Below are 16,931 nucleotides of genomic sequence, written 5' to 3' on the forward strand. Positions count from 1 at the left end.
GTGCTGCTGAGAATGGCTGATGTGTGTGGACAGGGGGGAGTGGGAGTGAAGAGAGCCTTGGCTTTGCAGTGACAGCACCAGAGAAAGCCACAAGACGGACAGACGCTCCTGACAGTTCTGCTAAGGCTTGGAGAGCCCTATTGCAGCCCTGGCTCCCATGCAGCTCCGTCAACCAACATCAAGTTGCACTGGAGTCCTCCTCTGCTCCTCTGCTGCTCATTTGCTGTTTTCTTCTTCCTCCCTCCAGTGCCTTTCCAACCCCCATCCCAAGCTCCTGCACTTCCCCTTGCTGGCAGTGCTGCCGTGCCAGGCCATGGCATTCCACATGTGCGTTTTAAGTGTGGCTGGCAACTCTCCTGGAGGGGACAGCCCCTGCCAGCCACGTGACATGCAGAGACAAGCTCAGGACATGTCTGGTCTTCTCCCCTCCCTGACACTTTTGACCTCGCTCAGGGACACCCAGAAAACGGCTGACACACCAGCCAGACACAAGCACGTGGTCTTCACTGGAGCTGTGCCTCTTTCTGCTCACAGGTCTTTACCTTCCCTCCCCATCCCCTCCAGGGAAAGGTAAAACAACAGCTTCTCAACAGGACACAAAAGCACATTGTTAAGAAGGTGTTAGAGCTTGGGAGAGGGAGGAAACAGCCTGAAGAAGAGGAATTTTCAAGTTCTTGGAGAAATGAAGGAGAGACTTAAAGGATAAAAAACAGAAAGTGAGACAGGGAAAGAAAGGAAGGAAAAAAAAGTTATGGAGGTCTAAAAGGGAATGAGGACAAAAGCACAGGAGTGGAGGAGGACATGGGACAGTAAGGGAGCAGAGGAACAGCACTGCTGCAGTAACAAATGCAGCCATTTGAGGAGAATGAGGAAGAGGTATCTCCTGTATCCCCACCGCAGCCCAGTGCTTCTCAATCCATGGCTGTTTGCTCTCCTCCAGGATCCCCAAGGTGCTGTGCCAAGCGGAGCTGTCCCTGGGGGGAGGCCCCACATGACCCCCTGTGGCAGTGGGGAAGGCTTGGCCAGGACCTGCTCAGTGCTGGTGGAGAGAGACCACTGCACTGGGGGATTGTCTCCCTGTGCTCGCACAGCAGAGGGCCCATCTTGTGGGGAAGGCTTGGCTAGGACCTGCTCAGTGCTGGTGGAGAGAGACCACTGCACTGGGGGATTGCAGCAGGGGCATGGGGTGACCCCAGCAATGGGGCAAATGCACCCTCTGCAGCAGGAACACATTCTTTCCCCCTGGGTTTTGCTTCTTTTGGAAACTACATCCATTTTCCCCAAGTAATTTGATGCTTCTCAAACAGATGCTACAGGCCAAGAACTAATTCTGTCTCTTCCCACGAGTCACTTGCTCTGAACCACAAAACATGCCAGTCTTCTCTCATCTACCCTATTCGAAGCTGCCATTTCCCCTTGGGAAGCCACAGCAAGAAAAGGGGATAAAATGCCAGCCCACCATGCCCTCAGACCAACCAGCTGCCTTTACACCCATGGAAGATCCAAGAGAAATCTCTGCTGATATCTCTTGAAACATGCATGCATTGACTCCACCATCTCTCCCAGAGTCTCTCCTTGCCATGTGTCCAAGTGATAAAAACAGGACTACAGCATGCCCCACACCTCCCCCCTCCAAAATCCATGCCCCTAGAAATCCTTCCCCCCCCAACACTATTTCCCCCAGGCAAGATACACAGCTGAGACACAGAAACGAGGGAAAGGAAGCTGACGGACAGTCCACTGTGCAAAAACAAACCGAGAATGGGGACACTGGGAAGGACGGGGGAGATGCCCCTGTCCCCCTCCGGCACACGGGGAGGCACACGCACGCCTGCACTCACACTTGCATCCTCTCCCTCCACGGAGCACATGCTGCAGAGACAGGCCCACGGCTGAGTCAAGGGTAGCAGGGGTGGGCTGTCTAGCCAGAGTCACCAGGTGACCGTGGAGGGGGAGGGTCTTTCACAGGTTACTCTCGTGGTTTTCCTCTGTCTCCACAGTCATGGGGGGCAGCCCTCCGTTGTCATTCAGCCGTTTGGCCCTGTAGGTCTCATAGTGGATGTTGTGGGTCACTTCTTTTAGGTCCTGAAGGTGGGTCCTGCAGGGGATAAAGTGGGTTGGGAAAGAGGACATGATAGCCAATATCAGCTCAGTAAGTATTATTCTTCTGATCATAATTTTATTCCCCAAAATAAATTGAAGATTTTTTCAATCAGTCAGTTTAGCTAATTATTGTTACCCCTCTTTCTGCATGGATAGCATGGGTGCCATCATACTCAACTGAGAGCTAGAGCATCAGTATTTGAGAACACACAGGCAGGATGCAGGACATGGGTTGAAATTCCTGGCTGTGCTTGCCAGTGCCCTGCCCTTCTCTCACCTGTGCAACTGGCCCAGCCACTGGCCATCCTGGTGTGTCACAGCAGACTGGGGCTTATCTGAAGCAGTGGTGAGGCAAGGAAGCATCAGGAGGTGTATCAGGTTCACTGCAGAACACTGCTGTGAGCATCATCCCTAACCTCCATACACAGCCGGGGCTTGGATTGTTATAGGCTTTGTGATGATCATTTGGGTAGGATGCTTTTACTGAAAGACTTTAGAAAAGCACCTCTGCTGCAGAAGGTATTACAAAACAAAAATAGGAAAGTAGGGTGATGTCAAAGCATTGTACCTGGCCAAATGTCTCAATAGCACCATACCCACAAGTGGAATGAGCCACAGGGCTTTGGTTTTGAACTGTTTTTTGTGTTGTTTTTATAGAGGGAAGAGAGATCACTCTGGATCTACAGCTCTCCTGCAGAATTTGTGCTGAGTCAACTTCATGAAACAGAGTAGAAATAAGACAGGACAATGAAAGCTAATTGAATAGGAAGCTTTTCACTTCCAGCTCATATGTTCCAGCACATCCTTCAACCTGGAAGGAAACACAATCTAGGATGTGGTAGTAACCTCTTAATTACTGACCTGTTGTCAGCAGCAATTAAAAGTTTTTGCAACCACAATGGGATTTTTTAAAACTCCCTTAATGGCAGTTTTTGCAACCTTGAGAGGGGTGGTAGTATCCTGCTTTTCCCCAGGCATCCAGCTCATACATGAAAACTAGCACCTACCTGACACAGTGGTCATGTCTCTAAGAGAGGCACTATAGTATCTACCCTTTAACTCAATCCAACCCTACACCACATAAGCTTTCACTGCCTGAAATTTACTTTATTTCCCTTTTAGTAGGGGCAATTTCATTCTGACTGGATCTCAGGAAGAGTCCCAGCTAGTCAAGAGCAAACCGGTGCATGACCATGACCTTACCTGATGACAAAATCTCGAAGTAGGGCAAATTCACAGTGATTGAGGTTTTCCACTGAAAAGAAAGCAAGCAATTGTTACATTTGATTTTTTTCAACAGCCCCTTTCTGGTTATAGAGCATGGGAAAGTCACTGCCATGGGGGCAGGTTCCAAGTACTTCAGGAAGGACTGGCTGAACGCCACGCTGCTGAGCATTGAGGAGACACACTAAGAGATGCTGAGCAGTCACACATTAATTTTCATTTGAAAACCAAGCCAACCTCAGGAGCTTAGCTTCACATACCATGGCGTTCAGAGTGGCTCCAGCTTCTGCCAGGTGGTGACAGTGGCACCATATTGACCATGGCAGTTCCCTCCTGGCACAACTATTTGAGAATTCTCGTTTTGCTTGGTTTCAAGCAGTTTGTCACAAATGGGATGGGAAGGGTAGCCACAGGACATGCTATCTGGACCTTTGTCTATTACTGTGATCTGCAGACAATGCTTCCAGCTCCCATAAGCAAGAGGTCTTTTACCTTCAATGATTCCCCAAGGTGTTTTCCTGCCCAGGACTCTTTTGCCATTCACTTGGTACTCCTTGTCACTGCCCACTACTGCAAAGGGCATGCTTTCCTGCTGGGGAGAGACGCGTGGAAAGATCCATTGAACCCATTCCAGAGACCAGCACCACCATGGTTCCCCATCCACCTTTCCACCTCTCAGCTCAACAAACACAAAGCCTTCTCCAAGAAAAGAGATTCTCCAGAGCAAAACTTCACTGGCTGTCCTTTTCACCCCTCAGTGCTATCCCTAGAATTCTGTACTCTTGCTTTCCTGGTGTCCTTGCACCCCAACAAGCTGCGTGGGTAGCTTGCAGCAGTGCCAAGGGGTCCAGAGCTGGGGCACAGCTTTTCTGCAGCATTTCTGAGGAGGGGGATGACCAGAGAAGAAGTTCTTTAGCATAACCAACAGAGGGTCTGTCAGCCCAGAGCTGCTTATATGGATAGTCTGAGGTGAATATTTCTTGACAGATTTGTAGTTCTTTACAATAGAAAGAAAGGACTCAAATAATCCTTCCCCATAAGCCATATGAACATTCATCAAGTTTAATGGCTGAAATTATACTGAGGAAAGCCAGAAATGGAGTAAGTGTGCAGCTTTCCAGGGAAGTAGGACAGTAGGTGAAGCTATTGGGGACCCAGATATCTCTAAGCACAGGGAGAAACTATCTGTTTCCAGAGCACAGAGTGCAGGAGACTCTGTGATTCATAGGGTTGTGCAGCTGTTCATAGGTTTACTCTGCTTTACAGATATCCCTGGAAAGAGACTGCAATTACCACAGGAATGGAGATTAAAAAGCAGTTTATTTCTTATGTGTGAGGGCAATAATGCTGAAGTGTGGAACAAAATGTGGTGCCCTCCTCATCCACCCTTCCCCTCCCACAATAAAATGTTTCCTACCCTGATTTTGTCGTTCTCTGTTTTATCCTCCAAGTCCTCATCAAATTCTTTCTGAGGATAAAATTCGATCCCATTTACTTCTAGTTCCTTGCGCACCTAATGAGAAAGACATTTTGGAGCACAAAGCTGCACAAACCTAAAGGGAAGGCAGTTGGCAAGGCCAGGCAAACACATCTGGGACACCCTTCCAGTGGGCAGAAGCTGGAGGGATTGTCCCAAGGAAGTGCACAGTAAAGTGAGGACACAAGGCAGCAATGATGAGTCTTTCTTCCCAACCTCAGTTACTTGTCTGGCTCTCCAGTTCCCATGACAGAACATATCACAAGACATCACAAGGATACACACATTTCTTCCTTCTCTAACAGATGGCCTCAGAGATATTAACAGCTGCATCTTTAGGACTTAACCCAGCAACCCAGCACTGGACTCTGTGCACACCCTGGGGACTGCACTGCAATCTCAGGAAGAAGGATACCACTCATTTCTCCCACCTCCAAGCCAGGGCAGGGAAGGATCCCATCCGGAAGAGGAGACACTCACTCTTTGTTTGAATTCAGTCTTCTCCTCCAAGGTCATGGTGTCAGCCTTAGCAATAACTGGGATGATGTTCACTACCTTGCTGAGATGTTTCATGAACTCCAGGTCCAAAGGCCGCAAGCTGCAGCCCAAGAAGGAACAAGAGGGAATTGGTCACTTTTTACTGTCCTTGCCTTTCATCCTAATGACTGTCCAAGCACCAGGGCACCAGTGAACCCTCCCTTGTACATACCCTGCTTGCTGCCCCCATGTTCTCATCTCCTTCTTCCCATCCATTCTGTCCTCTCCCAAAAAACACAGTGGCATTTCTCCCGCTCTTGTAAGCTTAGACCCTTTCAAGCCCCACAGCTCCCAAAGTTAAGCTAAACAGTGCCCAGTCCTGCTGGCAGGATCCCTGGATCCATGTCTGAGGTGTAGCAGTGCAGGGTATATATCTGGCACAGAGGTACCAAGGGCTGGAGGAAGGACAAGGGACTGTGTACATACGAGTGCCCCGTAGGGGAGATGAAGTAGAGGCAGCAGTGCACGCGCGTGTCTGGAATTCGTTTCTTCCTTGCAATATTCACCTCCTCTTTCAAAAACTTTTCATATTGCTCGTTGATGTATTTCTCAATAGGCTCCCAGCTGTTAAAGTGGGAAAGTGGGATGAATAGACAGGTACAAATCTCCTCGTGTTCCTGCCTACAGTGATCCCAGCTCTGACAGCAGCACAGCAGTCTCAGGTAATAAAAACAAAATCCACCTGAAGCATCTCGCCATCAGCACAGCTGATTCAGAGATTCTGTAACTGGCCACAGAAATAAGCATTCACCATGTAATATGTGCATACCCCCAATCACACACACAGACCCATGGTTTCACAGTCCCACAGCCCCACTATGGGCCCCCGAGTGCAGTAGGATCCCAGATGCTTTCAAGGGCCAAGCAGATGACAGTCACTCATACACCATCCTAACTTCAGCCCTTTCTGGGACACAAGGTCTTGACCTTGTAAAACTCACCAGTTCTCATTGTTGATCTGGTCCCCAAATCCTGGTGTGTCAATGACTGTCAGCTTCATTTTGACACCACCTTCTTCAATGACTGGGGGAAAAATTGCAAACAATCATACTCCTCCCTGGGGACCTGCTCCGACATGAAACATGTCTTTGTGTCCCACAAGGGAACAACAGAGCTCTGCCCTCATCCCTGCCCAGCAAGCATAACCAGACCAGCTTGTGTCATGTCTCAACATTATGACCCTCATTTCCATCTCTGATCCCAAATTTTGGTAATATCTACACAAAAGCCACCTTTCACCAGTCTGTCACCAGAAAATGGATTTGTACTTGGTCTGTGGCCCAAAGGCAGTACCTACCCTAACACAACTTCCCTTAACGCATCCTCCTGAATCTGAGATGATGCTCATTACCCTGCACCACCACAGGAGTTGTGCTGCTGCTCTACCAGTGAGAAGGTGTGCACTACCAGGCTTGGGATGGGACCCAACAATGCAACCCGTGTAGCTTATTAAATGTAACTGCAGGTGAAAATTACTTACAGCAAGGCTTAATCCACAACTGCAGACTAATGCCTTCGATGATGAAGTCTCTCTATTTGTCTACCCCTCACTTTTGGCTGTGGCATCAGGGGCCTTTCAGATTAAGAAAAGCCTTGTCTGTCTCTGAGGCCATCTTAAACTGTCCTTTAGCTTCCTATGGAGAAAGGGCTGCCTAATACCAAAGAACTATTTGCGTGGACTGCTGGGACCTTCTGCAAAACTATGCTGAGGCATCAGTATTGCTTCCACCACAGCAGCCTGGCTCTTACCATGCCCAATGGCTTTGATCTCCACTGTCTTGGGGATCTTCTCCTCCCGGTTCCAGCCTGAAGATTTGCGGCTCACCTGGGATTTGAAGAGGGTGTTTACCAGTGTCGACTTTCCCAGTCCGCTCTGACCTGAGGATTGCAGAGAGGAAGCTTGTGACAATTCCCACAGCCTGGGGATGACAGCAGGCCCAAGAAACACAGCCAGGCTGGCAGGGGAAGGGGCTGGAGGTGTCTCCTTGCCTTGTGCAGGCTCTGTTTTCCCTCAGAGCAACTTCTGTCTGCTCCCTCATGCCCTCCCAGCAGGGCTTGCTCTCCCACCTGGCCTCAGTCCCTGGGACAGTCCCTGGCCATGGTTCCCAGTTCCTCAGCTGGTCTCTGCCTACCTACGACCATGATGTTGAAGTCGAAACCCGTCTTCATGGTTTTCTTGCGCATCTGCTCAATTATGGTGTCAATACCGATGTAGCCCAGCAAGCTGGTGTTGATGCCCACGGGCTTCATTGGTACAACTGGCTTTTGTCGTGGCTCTGGGACCAGCTCAGACATGGCTGCTTCGTTTTTGCCCTCCACTGATCCTGCATGGGGACAAAGATTGAAAAACCATCATTGAGGTGTAACAACAGCCTCCTTGCTGACCTGTCACAGGGGCTGAGGGCAGCGTTGAGCAGCCTTTTCAAGGGCTATGGAGGTGAAGTGAATGTCAAGATCTTAGTTGTAACACTCATCACGGAGCAACATCTACCTGAGTTTCCAGCACACTCTGCTATGTCTCACTCCAGACGAGGAGGTGAAGTGGGGTTCATTGAGAATGCAGCGTATTGATGGCTCCCTCCAAACAGCAGAAGCAGGGGCAGCAAGGCTGGCTGGGCTGATAATCGGGTGCCTAATGCTCCAGGTGTGTCTCCTTATTTTTGTCTCCCAGTTCTCAACAGGATGACCAGTGTTTTGCCTCTCCAAGTTCACCATAAAATTTGTGATGGAACAGACTTTAAAAAAATCATGTGTCAAGTCCTAGCATTGAAACAGAGTTTGGGATGTACCATGAGGACTTGCATGCTTGGCCATTGCCACAGGTGGCTGCATTACTGACTGTGGTGCACAGGCTGAGCTCCTCAGAAGAAGACAGTGGTGCAAGTGAAAGCATGGCCATAATCTCTGTGCTTGCATCCCACCCATAGACCAATGTTTTTTGTCATGCTCAAGAAACTAATCATCATGATCAGAAAATTAATTATCTGCATCTTTCCCTTCTCATCTCTGCTTCCCTCCTCACTTCTTCCCTGTAAAACAATTGGGTATAAAGAAAACCCTGAGGGCTTTCCAGCCTCCCTGACCCTTTTTTTGGTGATGGCACACATTGCTAGGGGCAGCCTCACCCATTTATCTCTGTCTCATTAATGAGTAGCTCCCACCCGCTGGGAGGAAGCGGAGGTTGGGAGAGTACAGGACATGGAAGAGAAGCTCTAATTGGTGGGGAAGGCAGGCATGAGGGATGAATCTGGAAAGGAAGATGAAGGGGATAGGAATCAAATACCTTTCATATCCAAGCCAGCTGCAAACTAGAGGTTCTCCCACTCTAATTACTTGACTCCCCCATGCTTTGTCTCATTAGAGGGTTGTTTTTCCAGGACAGAGACAGAATGCACTTTTGCTTGGTAAGTACTTCATTTGTTTTGGATGCCACTTCAGTTCAAGTACCTCACACTGAATTATCCCTTTCTATCATTTTGGCAGAGTTTTTTTCTCCACTTATCAGAATCCACTGGCAGCAGAAAAGAACATGAGCAGCTAGGCAGGCGACTGCCATTTGGTGGTGACACATGCCCCTCTTCACAAGGAAAATGATTCAGAAGTCACTGGACCAGTGACATTGATGGCACCACTGTGGGGCTCCTGTCACAGCTTAGTCAAGCCAGGCAGAGACAGACTGAGAAGAGGTCAGAGAGATTTTGTTCAAGGACAGGGTTAGACTGGAGCAGGCTCCATGGCTGAATGGGGACCCTGCCTGGCACTCCCACATAAAAGCTCCAGTGCTGACACAAGGGCTGCTCTACACAGCGAAGATTTTACACATTTTTTATAAGCTATAATATCCCACTATCACGTGCTAAGGAAAGGCCTTGTGAAAGGGCCACCCTTGGCAGGGAGAAGGGTGCCTCCACCCAGCTCCTTTTCACTGCTTGGGAAGTCTTCTATATTAAACTGGGAGAAGGAGTTTTCCCGTGTGTGAGACAATGGTAGCACAGCCACTCATGTACAGCACTGTGGCTAATATCTGAAGGCTCTTGTGCCACCTCTGTTCCACCTTGCCCACAGAGGAGAGTGGGAGGATGGCCCCCCTCCTGCCTTTCCCCACTGAGTGAAGGCACCCTGGACTATCATCACCCTCTCCTGAAGCAGTGAGCAGCACCCTGGGGGAACCAGAGCACAAGACGGACCATTGCTTGAGTCAGACTGGCAATTTGGAGCCCCTCATGCTGCCGGGCAGCTGCTGGAGGAGGCAGCCTGCCACACCAAGTGCTTCTCAGCTGCAATCCTCTCTCACACCCATCACAACTAGTATGTGCCTTTCCTGCTGACGAAACACCCCCTGAGGCTCCCGTTGTCTTTTTTCAGATTTATCAAAGCTGATGCAAGCCAGGAAAGCCCATCTCTCTGCTAAAGCACAGGGGGCCAGGCCAGCCAGTTCTCCTGCACCCCAGCCTTCACTCCTCCTCTCCCAGGCTGCCCCCATCACCTCTATCATGGTTGTGTGGCTGTGCCGTGTCCCTTATGCTGCTGCAGCGTTCTCCATACACACCCCACACAGCCCTGCTGGGGTCCTACCTAGCCCTAAGAGTGGGAGAAGAGAGAGAGAAATGGAATGATGAGGGAATTAGGGACAGGGGGCTGTGGGCCCAGTGAGGCACTTGGCTACTGGAGAAATGGGGGCAAATAAACCCCAAAGGTAGAAGGGAACAGGTCAAGATGGGAAGAAAGCTCAGCTGAGCAGCTGCATGGGATGGGTGCAGAACATGGGCCATGTGGGCTGTGACCCTTTCACTGCCTGGGGGGTAGCTTGTCCTCAGGGAATCTGTTGCCCTCTCCTTTATTCCTTCAACCCTTGCTCTTACACAGGGAGGAGAAAGGAGGGAATTTGCTGTCAGCCTCAAGGTTCACTAAGAGGCTCATCATTCATCCCTCAATCTCACCAAGGAAAGCCTTGCCCAGAGCCAGTAGATGTTGCTAACTGCTGTGGACATCATAATACAAGACCATTCCTTTGCAAGCTTCATTGCTGGAGCCTGGAGCTTGCAGTGACTAGGGCAGATATTTCAGATTCAGGTTCTTGGACAGCTATAGAAAACCCTGAGACCAGGAGAAAGCTACCTGCTTTTCTCCTCTAGGTCACTTGCCTTCTTCTCTTTGTGGGGTTCCTTCCCATACAGCCTCAGCAGGGAAACCCCCATTTTGCAGAAATTTGCCCGGGGTTCATCTTTCTGCACATGACTTTTCACTTTTTGCCTCCCAGAGATGAATTCAAGGAGCCAGCTGAGGAACAGCCTGCTGGAGTGTGCAAAACCAGGACCAGAGCCATAAGAGGCACCCTGAGGCATGAAACATGCCTGCCTGCTCTCCTGGGAGTGGCTCTGTTTTATGTGCACTACAGCTAATGGTGCTAGGAAGCCTCCTGAGCACACTGAGTGGCTGGTCAAGGGGTGGCATTCTGTGTCCTAGCTCTTGCAGCTGTCCCCTGTAATGAATGAGCGAGAGGGCACTACAGCCAGTATAGCTGATAATGAATACAGGGATAGCCAAGGTTAACCACCTGCATCTGCTGTTTGCAAGGCCCCCCTTTTCCCTGCTGCTTTGTTCTGTGTGCTAAGAGAAGCTCCTTTAAGAGGGCTGTAGCTGGTGATACCCCCCAGCTACCCAGATCTGGCAGGAGGTGGCCCTGGGCTGGGCACTTAGGGAATAATGTCTGGCTCACAGGAGATGCTCCATGTGACTGGACTAAGGGAAGGTACAGCTTTTGAGGCAGGGACAGGTAAAACCAGAATGAGTGCCCAGAGTGGTCCCCATAGTCCCAGCTAGCTCCTGCTTCTGACACCACTGAGCCACCCCAGAACCTCTTCCTGGAAGGCCAGCATATGTGGCCAGCAGCAGACACCACTACTGTGCTACCACCCTTCATGCTCTGACGTTCCCAGGACCTGTGTGGGGACAGAGGTGGCCCTGCAGGTCCCCTGGGGGCTCAGGTAGTGGGGACCAACATCTACTATGTCCTGATAACCCAGATACAGTCGCATCCCCTCCCCCTGCCTTCCCATCCTTTGTCTGGCAAGAGGGAGGGAGAGCTGCAAACAGTGCTCACCACAAACCAGCTTCCAGCAAGGAAAAGCTATTTAACCCCCATGTAACACATGGATGGCCTTGCTGCAGCTCTCCTGTGGTCTAGCACAAGGCTGTCCCTCTGCAGGTGGAGGCAGTGATCCTCACACACATCTCACCCCAGCCCCTTCCACCCATACGGTCCTGGACCCACAGTCCCACTCCCTGTAGACATGGAACAGGGAGGAGGGATGGGTTCAAAACCTAAAGGTAGCTGGCAGAAGCAGGCCCTCAAAGGGTGATGCCCGGTTCCTAGGAAAGCAAGCAAGCAGCTGCTTTAGCAGTACAGCCTCCCTGGAGCTCATGGCCATCAGGACCTGCTCCTTGCTTCTGATCTGCAGAGGTGCTGGACTGAGCATCTCTCCACTGAAAAAATACCTTTCCCTCCTCAGCTCACATGATGACCCCAGGGCATTTCTTTCAGCTGTGCAGGGCAATGGCTGAGCCCTGCCGGATGTACTGCCTGACATCAGAGTACAGTACAAAACCATTCTTCTTACCAGATCTTTTTGCCGGGCTTGAAGATCATCCCAATCCTCTGGGCTGCCGCAGCCTTCCTGACAGCAACCTTTCTTTCCCTCAGCACTCTGCAAAGGGCTTGGGCAAGAGCCCGGTTGCAGTGAAATCTAGGGCAGCGTGTGCCGAAGCCTCTCTGGAGATGCAGAAGCTGGAGGTGAAGGAGCTGGGCACATCCCAGCCCAGCCACCACAGCCCCAGCCGTGGCCTTGGTGCTGCTCTCCAGCCATACAATCCTTGTCCCGTGTCCCAGTTCACCCCTGGATGGCACAGCTGTATCACAAGGCGAGAGGATGCTGAGCACCCCTGGACCATGGTAGCCACACCACCACAGCTGCCTGTGCCCTGCCTGCATGCCTGCTGGCTCCTGTGCAGATGCCCAGGGAGAGGCACAGGACATCCCCACTGCCTGTCACTGGCAAGGGACAAGCCAGGTGCCGAGGAGTTTGTGGGCACTCCCTAGCTGGATTATCCCTTCCTTTCAAAGCAGTGCCTGGCACTAGCTACCCCCCATCAGCACCACGACCAGCCCTGCTTCCTCTCCTTCATACAAGGAAAAAAAACAGAGGAAAGACAAAGCCAGGACCGATTTCCCCCGCTGCCCTCCGGGGCTATCCCTCCCCCCTGCCCAGAGCTGGGCAGCGTGGGGGCACAGCGGAGGATGCCTGCGCAAAAAGCCCCAGCGGTGTCCCTCTGGCGCTGCCCAGCCCTGTCAAGCCCGGAGCATCCTTCCTACCTTTGAACATGAAGCTTCCTTTGTCTCCGAATCCTCTCCCAAGGGAGTGGGTCTACCCCCACTTTTCTAGCCTGACGCTGATGAAGCAGCACGGTGGGCTACAAAGCTCCACTTGCTTTTACCTTTGTCTTTCTTCCCTGTGTCCTCTTCTCCCCCCTCTCTCCTTCCCTTCCTTCTCCAGTGGCTATTTCAGCAGAGCGGGGATGCTGGTGCTGCTCCTGCTGCCATCGTCATGTGACCTGAATATTAAACATCTCCGCAAAATCTCCCCCCGCGCACCCTCCCTCGGCTCCATCCCAGGTCCCCGGCTCCATCCCAGGCCCCCGGCAGCCTCCCGGACTTGCGGGGGGGGCACGGCCTCGGGTTTGGAGAGGTCGCTGCCGATGGGGCCCCCATGTCCTGGAGGGGCCCTGATTGCACACCCACACCCCACAGGCCTTTTCCTGCCCTTTTCCCTCCCAATTCCCCAACCTTTTCAGCATCTCCGCTTGTTTAGGGAGGGGCATATTTAACCCTTCGCAGCTTAGTTCCGGCGGGGCTGAGAAAGGGTGCTCTTTGCCCCTAGGTATTTCGTAGGATCAGGTGATTGCAAAATCTCCTTCTGCTTTCCCAGAGGGAGGAAATTGAGAATGTTTTGGTTCATCAAAAGCGATTTGCCCTTCAGCTTTGCTGTGAAGGTGTGAGAAACCTTTTCTCCTCCAGCACCATGATTCCTCAGCCCAAGGCGCAGAGGCAGAGCCAGCGCTGTCCCCTCTGCGTGCGTGTGTACAAACGTGTGTGTGCCTGTGCGGGGAGAGCAGGGACAGATCCTCCCACTTGGACCAGGTTGGGGTACACAGGTCACATCCCCGTGTGCTCTGGCAGGCACCTCCATGTGCCCTGTGGATGTGCCTGTGCCTGGAGAGCCGTGTGGATGCCTCTGGCTGCTCGTATCTTTGCATGGGGATGCCCTTTCCCTGCTTTGCATTTCCTTCTCCTGCTTCTGTGAGCCCCGGCCCCAACAGGAACTGTGTCCCTGTCATGCTGTGCTGGGGCACCAGCATCCAGGAATGCTCTGACCCTCCAGTCAGTGGGATGACAGGAGCACCATGTGTTCCTCCACCACAAGACAACCCCCCTGCGTGGGGGCCAGGCTGTGGGATGCCTGGCAGACTTGGCAAGGGTTTGGGGCTCCTCTTTTTTGCAGTGCTCTGGGACAAAAAGAAAACTGCACCCACTGCAAGTTACAGGAACACGTAGAAGTAATTGTCAGCAGTTACCCCGGGCTAGGCTGAGCAGTGGACAGACTGGTTTCTGACAGACAGACAGGCATTCCATCACCCAGAAAATCTCCTGACACGGTGACCACAGTTGCCTGTCTCCCTGTTGGCTGCCAGGCTCACAAACACACGGCCTGTCCTCGCACCAGCTGCTGCCCACCCGTGATTCTGGTGTGGGTCAAGAGGAAATCACCCCAAGGGGAGGGAGCTCTCATCACCCTACCTCTCCTGAAGGATCCTGCCCCATGCTGGGCTCCATGTCATCGCCAAGTGACCCCTTGGTGCCTCCCTCCCTCCCTCCGCCCAGCCCATCCCGTCAGCGGAAACCCACCGGAGCGTGGTGGGGCGCAGGACACCCCCATCTTCGCCACCGGGGCGGCCTCGGTCCCGTCAGAGCTGCCGTGTCGCTGGGGCCCCTCGGCCGCCGGGGTGCCAGGGCCCGGGCCCCGCAGCCGCTCCCAGGGCAGCGGCCCGCCGCCCCCGGCAGCCCGGCGCAGCGTGACCGACAGGCAGCTCCGCTTCGTGCGGGCAGCCACGGCCAGGGGCATGTCCCGCCGCCGTGCGGGGCCCGGGCTGCGGCCGGGGCCGCTGGGGCTCCCTGGGGCGGACAGGCAGCTGCGAGGAAGGGCGATCTCCTCCTCCATGGCGCCGGCTGTGGGCTGGCGGCAGAGGTGCGAGGGCAGGGCCGGGGTGCCAGGCCGGGCTGGGGCCCAGGCTGTCCCTGCTGTCAGCCTGCGCTGTCTCGGGTGCAGGGCTCCCCGCGGCCGCTGTCATTCCCGTGCTTGAGCCCCCACCTCCAGCCTGCCCGGCCAGCCCGCCTCCAGCCGCGACAATGCGGCTCTTGTGGCTTGCATGGCTCGCTCCCACGCTGGGTGCCATGGCCACTGCTGCCCCTGCCCAGCACCTTCCTGACCTCTGCCACCAGCAGCCCCTCAGCATGGGCAGCTCTGCAACATGAGCCCGTGCCCTGCTCCATGGCAGGAGCTGGAGGAGTGATGCAGACCTGCCAGGTCAGGCCTGTGCTGCCTGCTTCCAAGGACACTGGGTGCGATTAAAAAAAAAACAAAACCAAAAATATTTGAATTTTTGAAATGCTTTCCCTTCCTCTCTTAGTTTTTTTCCCCTCAAATGGCATATTCCAGTGCAACAATTTATATCGCACCACGCAAGTTCAGTGATCACTTGTTGGGTGTTTGTCCAAGTTGATGCTTCATTCCCTTATTCTGATTTTCTTTTGCTTCTTCATTATCATCATTATTATGACTGGTTTTTACTTTTGCCAGCTTTGTGGCATTTTCAGGATCAAGAGGGATTCAGCTTGCCACTTCACACCTTCCTCACTGAAGAGACTTTGAAGGGCAACACAGTAAACAAGGAGGAAAGGAGAAAGGTGTTTTGGTGAGATGGGATGAGAATATGAATGGTTTGGTGGGCAAGTGGGAGAAAAGAAAAGGAGAGACAGGCACCCACAGTACCTACAGTGTGGCAGGGACAATGATTGCTTGATCTCAGGTGACCAGGGCTGAGGGAAGTGGAGGAGGAATCACTATCCAATGACCCACATCAACTCATTGGAAATGCTGGTAGAAGGTGGAGCTCAGGACAGTGTGAGTTCTCTGCTTCCTTAAGGGCAAAGAGACAGAAAACATGAAAAAAACCAACCTGATACTGTGTAGTATTTCCAGCAATAAGTACCTTCTCTGATTCTTATACAGTTTAATTCAGTATCTGTGACTATTTCTTTCTCCCCTGAGGTCTTTCTGGCTGCACAGATCCCACAGAGGAGAAACAATCTCAATTTTCAGGCAGCATTTGCCTTTAATTATTCCGAGATAGCCCGGCAGTGTAGCTGGCACAGGAGCCAGGTGGATGGAGACCTACTCTGTTGTAAAGGAAACCTCACTGCAGACTGCTCCTTGCTGCCTGTCCAGTGCTAGAGGGAGGCAGCTCCCAGGGGGAACAACAGGAAAACAAAGCATCAGCCGTGCAGTTTGTCACACACTTCCACTGGGCAAGCCTTTGACACTGCTGACAATAAAGTCCTTCATAGCCATGGAAAATACCTGGCTTAATGCTGAATGTGTCAGACCAAACAGCACAAAAAGTAAGCCAGAGGAGATTAACAATTCATTTCTCTCTAATCCAGCCCTCACCTGGTTGCTGTCTTTTTTTGCTCAGTTTCTGCATTGAGTCATGGGCAGACTGGAGTTCAACACAGGCACGGCAGCATGCAGAGGAGAACACAGAGCAGGGGAGAGGGCACCCCTGTGACTGCAGGCCCCCCTTCCTCCAGTTTAACTTCTTCCTGACTGCTCCAAGCCACTCCAGTGGAGAGGTTTTTATGCTACCCCACAGCTCAGCTGTGTTCGTTTACAGGGCAATCCCACCCATCAGGGAGTTGAGGTGAGGAAGCAGGTTTCTAAGCTGTGTTTGGAGATATGACTGTGATGTGCCAGAGAGCAGGGAATGTGAGCCGTGCAGTCGAGGGTGGCACATCATACCATGCAACCCAGCCCCTTGTCATTTCCATTTCACAGCCCCAAGTCACAAAAATGTGTCTGTTTGAGACTATACCTGCTCTTTTGAGTCTTTGCTTGCCTGGGCTAGTATAACTTTGGGCACAGCAGTAATCCTATTCACTGCATTTCCCTGCTGAGTGAGACTCCCCAGTTAGGGTACTTGCATCACAGTCTCTGTTACGCGGCTGAATGAAAGGACTCTTGACTTGTCCTCTGTCTGAAACAGAGCCAGAAAGCTCCTGCTTGGGTGGCTGGTATTGGTGTGGAAAAGAACGGTGATGCAATTGCAGTCTGGCAGATGAAATGTCCCAGGAAGACCCAGGATATTTGCAGGATGTCCTGATCTATTCCTTAGAGCTAAAAATTAACTTGGATCCCCAGAGAATTACCAACTTTCAGGCTGCACCTGTGCTTTGAGCCTTTGAGGGCAAGCAAGACTT

The 16,931-nt window shown here is 52.1% G+C and overlaps 1 protein-coding gene across 3 annotated transcripts; it reads right to left on the reverse strand.

Annotated features, from left to right (window-relative positions):
• Positions 1–1,736: 1,736 nt before the first annotated feature.
• SEPTIN3 (septin 3) lies at positions 1,737–14,674 on the reverse strand. Of its 3 annotated transcripts, none has more exons than XM_041416716.1 (10): positions 14,304–14,674; positions 7,474–7,665; positions 7,091–7,219; positions 6,283–6,364; positions 5,768–5,905; positions 5,285–5,402; positions 4,745–4,840; positions 3,820–3,916; positions 3,307–3,358; positions 1,737–2,098 (listed from the first exon to the last, which is right to left on the reverse strand). In XM_041416716.1, exons 1-10 carry the CDS (start codon positions 14,614–14,616, stop codon positions 1,963–1,965), a joined length of 1,353 nt encoding a protein of 450 aa, XP_041272650.1. In that variant the 5' UTR covers positions 14,617–14,674; the 3' UTR covers positions 1,737–1,962. The 3 variants fall into 3 exon arrangements, with proteins under 3 accessions (XP_041272650.1, XP_041272651.1, XP_041272652.1); XM_041416717.1 differs by lacking the exon at positions 14,304–14,674 and adding an exon at positions 12,714–12,723 and having other exon boundaries at positions 3,820–3,919; XM_041416718.1 differs by lacking the exons at positions 7,091–7,219; positions 14,304–14,674 and having other exon boundaries at positions 3,820–3,919; positions 7,474–7,639.
• Positions 14,675–16,931: the final 2,257 nt, after the last annotated feature.

The sequence above is a fragment of the Onychostruthus taczanowskii genome, unplaced genomic scaffold (genome assembly GCF_017590055.1).
Source record: "Onychostruthus taczanowskii isolate IOZ18803 unplaced genomic scaffold, ASM1759005v1 scaffold53, whole genome shotgun sequence".
Taxonomy (NCBI): Eukaryota; Metazoa; Chordata; class Aves; order Passeriformes; family Passeridae; genus Onychostruthus; species Onychostruthus taczanowskii.

Coding starts and splice junctions, on each gene's coding strand:
- SEPTIN3 (XM_041416716.1), bottom strand. CDS start 14,616: ATGGAGGAGGAGATCGCCCTTCCTCGCAGCTGCCTGTCCGCCCCAGGG. Junction 4,841..5,284: donor AGACTGAATTCAAACAAAGA/GTGAGTGTCTCC, acceptor CTTTCTCATTAG/GTGCGCAAGGAACTAGAAGT. Junction 3,359..3,819: donor ACCTTGGGGAATCATTGAAG/GTAAAAGACCTC, acceptor CTTTCTTTTCAG/TGGAAAACCTCAATCACTGT.